Source organism: Rhinoraja longicauda, chromosome 19 (assembly GCF_053455715.1).
Source record: "Rhinoraja longicauda isolate Sanriku21f chromosome 19, sRhiLon1.1, whole genome shotgun sequence".
In the NCBI taxonomy this organism is placed as follows: Eukaryota; Metazoa; Chordata; class Chondrichthyes; order Rajiformes; family Arhynchobatidae; genus Rhinoraja; species Rhinoraja longicauda.
In genome coordinates, this window is record NC_135971.1 from 22,716,848 (window position 1) to 22,728,340 (window position 11,493).

The 11,493-nt window shown below is 55.4% G+C and overlaps 1 protein-coding gene across 1 annotated transcript in view; it reads right to left on the reverse strand.

The window, feature by feature from the left end:
* LOC144602890 (complement C4-like) overlaps nucleotides 1-11,493 on the reverse strand; it is a 95,938-nt gene that overhangs the window by 60,211 nt on the left and 24,234 nt on the right. The window contains exons 2-6 of the mRNA XM_078416011.1: nucleotides 10,015-10,158; nucleotides 7,818-8,006; nucleotides 6,667-6,852; nucleotides 4,396-4,545; nucleotides 1,599-1,725 (exon numbers count right to left, since the gene is read on the reverse strand). Of these exons, the coding sequence (XP_078272137.1) occupies nucleotides 1,599-1,725; nucleotides 4,396-4,545; nucleotides 6,667-6,852; nucleotides 7,818-8,006; nucleotides 10,015-10,158 (796 nt within the window). The remainder of the gene's footprint in view (nucleotides 1-1,598; nucleotides 1,726-4,395; nucleotides 4,546-6,666; nucleotides 6,853-7,817; nucleotides 8,007-10,014; nucleotides 10,159-11,493) is intronic.

An 11,493-nucleotide genomic window follows, 5' to 3' on the forward strand; every position in this document is an offset into this window, starting at 1 on the left:
CCATCCAGTCAATCGGCCTCCACTGCCCTCTGTGGCAGAGAATCCCACAAATTCACAACTCTCTGGGTGAAAAGGTTTCTTCTCACCTCAGTTTTAAATGGCCTCCCCTTTATTCTTAGACTGTGTTTATAGATACAGCCTGGTTCTGGAGACCAGGTACGTTTCAGGATGCCAACTATCTCACTCCCAAATATGGGACAAGGGCCTCCCCAACTGACCTCACCCAGCCAGCGGCCACGTGCTCCCGCTGCACCTATGGCGGCCGCCCGGGCCGGGAGGCGGGTTGCCACGCAGCCTCCGTTAGGCGAACACACACGGCCCCACTCCCCAAACACATTCCGTAGGCCTACAGTGGCCTCTGGGCCTACAGTGTCCGGGCTTACAGTGTCCGGGCCTACAGTGTCCGGGCCTACAGTGTCTGAGCCTACAGTGTCCGGGCCTACAGTGTCCAGGCCTACAGCGCCCCCCCCGGGCCTACAGTGTCCGGGCCTTGAGTGTCCGGGCCTACAGCGTCCGGGCCTACAGCGTCCGGGCCTACAGTGTCCGGGCCTACAGCGCCCCCCGGGCCTACAGTGTCCGGGCCAATAGTGCCCCCCGGGGCTACAGCGTCCGGGCCTACAGAGTCCGGGCCTACAGCGTCCGGGCCTACAGTGTCCAGGCCTACAGCGCCCCCCTGCGCCTACAGTGTCCAGGCCTTGGGTGTCCGGGCCCACAGCGTCCGGGCCTACAACGTTCGGGCCTACAGCGTCCGGGCCTACAGTGTCCGGGCCTACAGTGTCCGGGCCTACAGCGCCCCCCCGGGCCTACAGTGTCCGGGCCTACAGTGTCCGGGCCTACAGTGTCCGGGCCTACAGTGTCCGGGCCTACAGTGTCCGGGCCTACAGTGTCCGGGCCTACAGTGTCCGGGCCTAGAGTGTCCGGGCCTACAGGGACCCTGGGCCTACAGTGTCCGGGCCTACAATGTCCGGGCCTACAGTGTCCGGGCCTACAGTGTCCGGGCCTACAGTGTCCGGGCCTACAGTGTCCGGGCCTACAGCGTCCGGGCCTACAGCGTTCGGGCCTACAGTGTCCGGGCCTACAGTGTCCGGGCCTACAGCGCCCCCCGGGCCTACAGTGTCCGGGTCAATAGTGCCCCCCGGGGCTACAGCGTCCGGGCCTACAGCGTCCGGGCCTACAGCGTCCGGGCCTACAGCGTCCGGGCCTACAGCGTCCGGGCCTACAGCGTCCGGGCCTACAGCGTCCGGGCCTACAGCGTCCGGGCCTACAGTTTCCGGGCCTACAGTGTCCGGGCCTACAGTGTCCGGGCCTACAGTGTCCGGGCCTACAGTGTCCGGGCCTACAGTGTCCGGGCCTACAGTGTCCGGGCCTACAGTGTCCGGGCCTACAGTGTCCGGGCCTACAGTTTCCGGGCCTACAGTTTCCGGGCCTACAGTGTCCGGGCCTACAGAGCCCCCCGGGCCTACAGAGCCCCCCGGGCCTAATCCGGGACAAGGGCGGTCCCGTACGGGACAAACCAATTTAGCCCAATATACGGGATGTCCCGGCCAATACGGGACAGTGGGCGACCCGAGGTAGGTTTACAATACGAGGTCTCTTACCCTGTCTAAATCCCGACACGTCAACGTCGGACAAGAAGCTGAGACCGGCGTCCATAAACACCTCGGAACTCTTTGCTCCCCCACCGTAGGAACATCCCAGGTCGTAGGAGTTCATGGCTTCAAACATCTGTGTGGAGAGAAAAGAGGATTGATCAGGGGAATCGTTGCGTGCTTTGATCTGTCCTGTTCACACCTGTCCCTTCCATCTCTCTCGTTTCCCCTCTCAGTCTGAAGAAGGGTCTCGGCCCGAAACGTCACCCATTCCGTCTCTCCAGAGACGCTGCCTGACCCGCTGAGTTACTCCAGCACTCTGTGTCCATCTCCACAGATGCTGCCTGACCCGCTGGGTTACTCCAGCACTCTGTGTCTATCTCCACAGACATGTTGCCTGACCTGCTGAGTTACTCCAGCACTCTGTGTCCATCTCCACAGACGCTGCCTGACCCGCTGAGTTACTCCAGCACTCTGTGTCTATCTCCACAGATGCTGCCTGACCCGCTGAGTTACTCCAGCACTCTGTGTCTATCTCCACAGACGCTGCCTGACCCGCTGGGTTACTCCAGCACTCTGTGTCTATCTCCACAGATGCTGCCCGACCCGCTGGGTTACTCCAGCACTCTGTGTCCATCTCCACAGATGCTGCCTGACCCGCTGGGTTACTCCAGCACTCTGTGTCCATCTCCAGACATGTTGCCTGACCCGCTGAGTTACTCCAGCACTTTTGCGTCTATCTTCGGTGTAAACCAGCATCTGCAGTTCCGAGATCAATTGAGACAACTTTACCCGTTACTGGAAGTTTATTGTGGGGTGATTTCTTAGGTTTGAGGTGAAGGGGAAAAGATTTAAAAGGAATCCGAGGGGTAACTTTTCCACGCAGTGGGCGTGTGGAACGAGCTGCCAGAGGAGGTAGTTGAGGCAACGTTTAAGAAACAGTTGGACTGGTACATGGATAGGACGGGTTTGGAGGGATATGGGCCAAACACAGGCAGGTGGGACTAGTGTAGCTGGGACATGTTGGCCGGTGTGGGCGAGTTGGGCCGAAGGGCCTGTTTTCACACTGTGTCACTCGATGACTGTGGTAAAAGTCACACTGTGTCACTCACGCTGTGGTAAAAGCCAGCTTCTTCCAACTTCGAACCATAGCTAAAATCAAACCTTTCCTCCAATTCGACGACACAGAAAAAATCATTCACGCTTTCATTTCCTCCCGCCTAGACTACTGCAACTCCCTATACACTGGGATCAGCCAATCTTCCCTGTCCCGCCTGCAACTGGTCCAAAACGCCGCAGCAGCAAGACTCCTGACGGGTACCCGTAAAGGGGACCACATCACCCCGATGATTCTGGCCTCTCTCCACTGGCTCCCTGTACGGTACAGAATCAACTTCAAGCTCCTCCTATTCACGTATAAAGCCCTAAATGGACACTCCCCCCCCCCCCCCCCCCCCCCTACATCAAAAATCTTCTAACCCCCCTCTCTAACTCCAGGTCCCTCAGGTCGGCCGACTTGGGGCTACTCACTATCCCGCGGTCTAGGCTTAAGCTCAGGGGTGACCGAGCTTTTGCGGTTGCAGCTCCTAGACTGTGGAACAGCATCCCTCTCCCCATCAGAACTGCCCCCTCCATCCACTCCTTTAAGTCCAGGCTCAAAACCTATTTCTACTCCCTAGCGTTTGAGGCTCATTGAGGAGGCGCTGTGAACTGTTTGCGTGCTACTGTAGGTTTCATTTTTTTTCCATTGGAACCTAATCAGATGTACAGCACTTTGGTCAACGTGGGTTGTTTTTAAATGTGCTATACAAATAAAATTGACTTGACTTGACTCTAAAAAGAACCGGCCAATGTTGGCAGCTTGTCTCACTGCACCAAAAAACCCGGATTCAATCCACAGTCCCTTAGAATTTCCTTCTCTCCAGAGATGCTGCCCGACCCGCTGAGTTACTGAGGACTGGACAAGCTAGATGCAAGGATGAATGTTCCCAAGGTTGGGGGAGTCCAGAACCAGGGGCCACACACACAGTCTAAGAATAAAGGGGAGGCCATTTAAAACTGAGACCAGAAAAAACCTTTTCACCCAGAGAGCTGTGAATTTGTGGAATTCTCTGCCACAGAGGGCAGTGGAGGCCAATTCACTGGATGGATTTAAAAGAGAGTTAGATAGAGCTCTAGGGGCTAGTGGAATCAGGGGGTATGGGGTGAAGGCAGGAACGGGGTACTGATTGTGGACGATCAGCCATGATCACAATGAATGGCGGCGCTGGCTCGAAGGGCCGAATGGCCTCCTCCTGCACCTGTTGTCTATGTTTCGATGGCTAATCTATCTTTCTATCTATCTATCCAGTCCAGGCCATTCCTCCTCTCCAGAGATGCTGCCCGACCCGCTGAGTTACTGCCGCTTTTTGTCTCTCTCTTCATCGATTACATATAAAATTCTTAAGGGGTTGGAGAGGCTAGATTGTTCCCGATGTTGGGGAAGTCCAGAACCAGGGGTCACAGCTTAAGGATAAGGGGGAAGTCTTTTAGGACCGAGATGAGAAAACATTTCTTCACACAGAGAGTGGCGAATCTGTGGAATTCTCTGCCACAGAAGGTAGTTGAGGCCAATTCATTGGCTATATTTAAGAGGGAGTTAGATGTGGCCCTTGTGGCGAAATGGATCAGGGGGTATGGAGAGAAGGCAGGTACGGGATACTGAGTTGGATGATCAGCCATGATCATATTGAATGGCGGTGCGTGCAGGCTCGAAGGGCCGAATGGCCTACTCCTGCACCTATTTTCTATGTTTCTATGTTTCTACCTTCCTGGGCGTGAGCCTGTTCTTGTTGTTCAGGATGTACATAGCTGAATCCACAGCCACAAAGGAGACATTTGCACCATCGTTGGTGGAGAAGTGGAGATCGAACTCGCTGCCCGGTTTGTACACTTCATCCAGATCCTTCATCTCCACCTGTGAACGTAAACAGAAGGGCATTCCCTGGTCAGTCTGAAGTAGGGGTTGCCAACTATCTCACTCCCAAATACGGGACAAGGTGACATCACCGCCCCGCGCCCCACGCGACCTCAACCAGCCAGCGGCCACGTGCTCCCGCTCCACCAATGGAGGTTGCCCTGGCCGGGAGGCGGGTTGCCAGGCAACCTCCGTCAGGTGGTGCCCGGGCCTCCGGGCCTATAGTGTCCGGGCCTACGGTGCCCGGGCCTACGGTGTCCGGGCCTACGGTGTCTGGGCCTACAGGAGTGTCCGGGCCTACAGTAGTGTCCGGGCCTACAGGAGTGTCCGGGCCTACAGGAGTGTCCGGGCCCACAGCACCGTCCGGGCCTAATACGGAACAAGGGCGGTCCCGTACGGGACAAACCAATTTCGCCCAAAATACGGGATGTCCCGGCTAATACGGGACAGTTGGCAAGAACCATCTAGTCTGAAGAACCATCCACACCCGAAAGCACACAGAGTCCTACAGTGTGGAAACAGGCCCTTCGGCCCAACTTTCCCGGCCAACATGCCCCATCAAACACTCGTCCCACCTGCCCGCGTTTGGCCCATATCCTCCAAACCCGTCCTATCCATGTACCTGTCTAACTGTTGCTTAAACATTGGGATAGTCCCAACCTCAACTACCTCCTCTGGCAGCTCGTTCCACACACCCACCACCCTCTGTGTGAAAAAGTTACCCCTCAGATTCCTGTTAAATCTTTTCCCCCTCTCCTTAAACCTGTGTCCTCTGGTCCTCGATTCCCCCACTCTGGGCAAGAGACTCTGTGCGTCTACCCGATCTATTCCTCTCATGATTTTGTACACCTCGATAAGATCTCCCCTCATCCTCCTGTGCTCCATGGAATAGAGACCCAGCCTGGCCCAACCTCTCCCTGTAGCTCACACCCTCTAGTCCTGGCAACATCCTCGTAAATCTTCCATGTACCCTTGTGTAGGAAAGAACTGCAGATGCTGGATTAAATCGAAGGTAGACGCAAAAGTGCCGGAGTAACTCAGCGGGTCAGGCAGCATCTCTGGAGAGAAGGAATGGGCGACGTTTCGGGTCGAGTCTGAAGAAGGGTCTCGACCCGAAACGTCACCCATTCCTTCTCTCCAGAGATGCCGCCTGACCCGCTGAGTTACTCCGGCATTTTACGTCTACCTTCTCTGTCCCCTTCCCAGCTTGACAACATCTTTCCTGCTGATGGTAAATCGACAGAAATGTCCTCAGTCCATTACCCTCCAGTGACGTACAAACAAGGAACCGCAGATAAAACCTGTCGGAAGGAACTGCAGATGCGAGCTCACAAACAAAAAGACGCAAAAGTGCCGGAGTAACTCAGCGGGTCAGGCAGCATCTCTGGAGAGAAGGAACGGGCAACGTTTCGAGTCGAGACCCTTTCTCAGTCCAGTTAGAGATAGTTCCCCTAAGTAGTTTAGTTTAGTTTAGAGATACAGGGCGGAAACAGGCCCTTCGGCCCACCGGGTCCTCGCCAACAAGCGATCCCCGCACACTAACACTATCCTACACACACACACACACACACACAAGGGCAATTGTACAGTTTTACCGAAGTCAATTAACCTACAAACCCGCACGTCTTTGGAGCACGGGAGGAAACCGGCGATCTCGGAGAAAACCCACGCAGGTCACGGGGAGAACGTACAAACTCCGTACAGGCGGCGCCCATAGTCGGGATCGAACCCGGGTCTCTGGCGCTGTGAGGCGGCAACTCTACCGCTGCGCCACTACCCCTAGCGCGTGTGGATGGGAAAGTGGACAGAGTTGAGGGAGGAGGCAGGGGAACTCCAGAGACGCTGCCTGACCCGCTGAGTTACTCCGGCACTTTTGCGTCTCTCTCCGGTGCAAACCAGCATCTGCAGTTCCGAGATCAATCGAGACAATCTTACCCGTTGCGGGACGTTTACCGAGGGGTGACTTTCTCACACACAGTGTGGGGAACGAGCTGCCGGAGGAGGTAGTTGAGGCTGGGAACGTCCCAACGTTTGGACGGGCGCATGGGTGGGGCGGGTTTGGAGGAGGGACAGGGCGGGATTTCCGCGTGGCGTTGCCCGCGGGGGAGTCTGCTCTCTCACCCGCCCGCGGCACTTGTCCTCCACGTCGATCCACACCGAGTTGGCCACGATCTCGGCCTTGCCGGTGTAGTAGTAGGCCAGGAGCCTGAACGTCGGCACCATGTCCGGAACCACCAGCAGACGCAACCTCGTGGGATCGCCCCTTGCCACCCGCTCAGCCGAGAGGATGCGGCCTTTACTCGTAACCTGGGGGGAGCGGAGAGGAGAGGAGGGGAGGGGGTTGGAGGGGAGGGGAGGGGAGGGGAGGAGAGGATAGAGGGGAGGGGAGGGCAGAAGGGGTGAGGAGAGGAGAGGAGAGGAGGGGAGGGGAAGGAGGGGAGGGGAGGGGAGGGGAGGGGAGGGGAGACAGCCCAAGTTCAGTTGTTAATACTATCGAGCATTCTCGTCACAAATGGTCTCGATTTAGCAAGTTGCATTAACCTCTCGAAGATAGACCCAAAAGTTCACAAGTTCTAGGAGCACAATTAGGGCCATTCGGCCCATCAAGTCCACTCCGCCATTAAATCATGGCTGATCTCTCTCTCCCTCCTAACCCCATTCTCCTGCCTTCTCCCCGTGACCCCTGACACCTAGGCTGTGTGTAGGGGTTGCCAACTGTCTCGCTCCCAAATAAGGGACAAGGTGACGTCACCGTCCCGCGCCCCACGTGACCTCACCCAGCCAGCGGCCACGAGCTCCCGCTCCACCAATGGCAGCCGCCGGGGCGGGAGGCGGGTTGCTACGCAACCTCCGTTAGGCGGCCTCCGGGCCTACACTGTCCGGGCCTACAATGTCCAGGCCTACAGCGCCCGGGCCCACAGCGTCCGGGCCTACACTTTCTGGGCCTACAGCGTCCGGGACTACAGGGTCCGGGCCTACAGCGCCCCCTGGGCCTACACTGTCCGGGCCTACAGCGTCCGGGCCTACACTGTCCGGTCCTGTAGCGTCCGGTCCTACAGGGTCCGGGCCTACAGTGCGTCCGGGCCTACAGTGTCCGGGCCTACAGGGTCCGGGCCCACAGTGTCCGGGCCTACAGCGCCCCCCGGGCTTAATACGAGACAAGGGCGGTCCCGTACGGGCCAAACCAATTTAGCCCAATATACGGGATGTCCCGGCTAATACGGGACAGTTGGCAACCCCTAGCTGTGTGTGTGGAGAGAGAGCTCACTGACCAGGTAGTAGATGTGATTGATGGTCCCTCCATCTCCCTGGGTGTGGGCTCGCAACTCGATGTCCAGGCTTTGTCCCATCTTCACCGGCGTGTGGGGGGCTCGGATGTGGAGATAACTCTGGCTGGGCGAACGATAGATGTCGGCCGTCACGTGACCCTCACGAGCAACGCTCCCCTCTCCAGCAATCACCTGAACACAGACGCAAGGTCACAGGCTTTATTAGGTGTAGGAAGGAACTGCCTGCAGACCCTGGTTTCAACCGAAGACCGACACAAGAAGCTGGAGTAACTCAGCGGGTCAGGCAGCATCTGTGGAGAACATGGATAGGTGACGTTTCACAGAGTGCTGGAGTAACTCAGCGGGTCAGGCAGCATCTGTGGAGAGAAGGAATGGGTGACGTTTCGGGTTTTAGTTTAGAGAAACAGGCCCTTCGGCCCACCGGGTCCGCGCCGACCAGCGATCCTCGAAAAACTAACACTATCCTACACCCACTAGGGACAATTTTTACACTTATACCCAAGCCAATTAACCTACAAACCTGCACGTCTTTGGAGCGCGGGAGGAAGCCGAAGCTCTCGGAGAAAACCCACGCAGGTTCACGGGGAGAGAACGTACAAACTCCGTACAGACGGCGCCCGTAGTCAGGATCGAACCCGAGTCTCCGGCGCTGTGAGGCAGCAGCACTACCCACCGCGCCGACCAGTCGTGTTGTGTTCACCTTGGAAGCAGTGGTGAGTGTGCCCGTGTTGGGGGGAGTCCAGAACCAGGGGCCACACAGTCTTAAAATAAGGGGTCGGCCATTTAGAACGGAGACGAGGAAAAACCTTTTCAGTCAGAGTTGTAAAGCCGTGGAATTCTCTGCCACAGAGGGCAGTGGAGGCCAATTCATTGGTGGGATTTTAAGAGAAAGAGATACAGCTCTGGGGGCTAGTGGATTCAAGGGGTATGGGGAGAAGGCAGGCACAGGTTACTGATTGTGGATGATCAGCCATGATCACAATGAATGGCGGTGCGTACAGGCTCGAAGGGCCAAATGGCCTCCTCCTGCACCTATTTTGTGTGTCCTGTTACCTTTTTATTGGAATAGAAACATAGAAAATAGGTGCAGGTGGAGGCCATTCGGCCCTTCGAGCCAGCACCGCCATTCATTGTGATCATGGCTGATCGTCCACAATCAGTGACCCGTGTCTGCCTTCTCCCCATATCCCTTGATTCCACTAGCCCCTCGAGCTCTGTCTAACTCTCTCTTAAATCCATCCAGTGAATTGGCCTCCACTGCCCTCTGTGGCAGAGAATTCCACAAATCCACAAATCTCTGGGTGAAAAAGTTCCTCCTCACCTCCACTTTATTCTAAGACTGTGTGTGGCCCCTGGTTCTGGACTCGCCCAACATTGGGAACAGTTTTTCCTGCATCTAGCTTGTCCAGCCCTTTTATAATTTTATACGTCTCTGTAATAAAATTTAGATCCCCTCTCATCCTTCTAAACTCCGGTGAATACAAGCCTAGTCTTTTCAATCTTTCCTCACGTGACAGTCCCGCCATCCCGGGGAACAATCACGTGCACTGCCTCAATTACAAGGATGTCCTTCCTCAAATTAGGAGACCAAAACTGTACACAACACTCCAGATGCGGTCTCACCAGGGCCCTGTACAACTTCAGAAGAACCTCTTCTAATCACTCCTGTACTGAAATCCTCTCGTTATGAAGGCCAACATGCCATTAAGCTGAAATCCTCCCGTTATCCCGAGAGGAGATCTTATCGAAACGTATAAGATTATTAAGGGGTTGGACACGTTAGAGGCAGGAAACATGTTCCCAATGTTGGGGGAGTCTGGAACCAGGGGCCACACAGTTTAAGAATAAGGGGTTGGCCATTTAGAACGGAGATGAGGAAAAACTTTTTCAGTCAGAGAGTTGTGAATCTGTGGAATTCTCTGCCTCAGAAGGCAGTGGAGGCCAATTCTCTGAATGCATTCAAGAGAGAGCTGGATAGAGCTCTTAAGCATAGCGGAGTCAGGGGGTATGGGGGAGAAGGCAGGAACGGGGTACTGATTGAGAATGATCAGCCATGATCACATTGAATGGCGGTGCGTACAGGCTCGAAGGGCTGAATGGCCTCCTCATGCACCTATTGTCTATTGTCTATTGTCTAAAACATACTTGGCTAATAAAGTGTGGTTGTGACTGTGATTACCTCCAGGCTGAAGCTGCTGGTGTTGGCTGGGGTGTCCGTCTCAATCACAGCGAGCCCGCGCTGATCGGTCAAGAGCACCGGTCCTTCCTCCACCATCACGGGAACACTTACGGCCGGCGTACCATCCGGGAAGCTCACGGTCGCCTTGCAATGAGGAACACACCACAAACGGGTTTCAACGATTAACCTAGGTGTGGGAAGGAACTGCAGGGGCCGGTTTGCACTGAAGACGGACGCTAAATGCCGGAGCGACTCAGCGGGACAGGCGGCATCTCTGGAGAGAAGGGATTTGTCGACGTTTCGGGTCGAGACCCTTCTTCAGACTAGTCAGGGAAAAGGGAAACGAGAGGTATAGACAGTGACGTTGTAAGAGATAAAGAAAAGATAAAGAAGAGAGTGGTGAAGGTGTGGAATTCTCTGCCTCAGAAGGCAGTGGAGGCCAGTTCGTTGGATGCTTTCAAGAGAGAGCTGGATAGAGCTCTTAAGGATAGCGGAGTGAGGGGGTATGGGGAGAAGGCAGGAACGGGGCACTGATTGAGAGTGATCAGCCATGATCGCATTGAATGGCGGTGCGTACATGCTCGAAGGGCTGAATGGCCTCCTCCTGCACCTATTGTCTATTGTCTATTGAAAGCTAATGGCATGTTGGCCTTCACAGCGAGAGGATTTGAGTTTAGGAGCAAGGAGGTCCTACTGAAGTTGTACAGGGCCCTGGTGAGACCGCACCTGGAGTACTGTGTGCAGTTTTTCATATCATATCATATCATATCATATATATACAGCCGGAAACAGGCCTTTTCGGCCCACCAAGTCCGTGCCGCCCAGCGATCCCCGTACATTAACACTATCCTACACCCCACTAGGGACAATTTTTACATTTACCCAGCCAATTAATCTACATACCTGTACGTCTTTGGAGTGTGGGAGGAAACCGAAGATCTCGGAGAAAACCCACGCAGGTCACGGGGAGAACGTACAAACTCCTTACAGTCCAGCACCCGTAGTCAGGATCGAACCTGAGTCTCCGGCGCTGCATTCGCTGTAAAGCAGCAACTCTACCGCTGGTCTCCTAATTTGAGGAAGGACATTCTTGCTATTGAGGGCGTGCAGCGTAGGTTCACCAGGTTAATCCCCGGGATGGCGGGACTGACATATGATGAAAGAATGGGTCGACTGGGCTTGTATTCACTGGAATTTAGAAGGATGAGAGGGGATCTTATAGGAATTTTAACATTCGTAAGGGATTGGGCAGGCTAGACGCAGGAAAAATGTTCCCGATGTTGGGGGGAGTCCAGAACCAGGGGCCACACACACAGTTTAAGAATAAGGGGTCGGCCATTTAGGACGGAGATGAGGAAAAACGTTTCCACCCAGAGAGGTTGTGAATCTGTGGGATTCTCTGCCACAGAAGGGCAGTGGAGGCCGATTCACTGGATGTTTTGAAGAGAGAGTTAGATTTAGCTCTTCGGGCTAATGCGA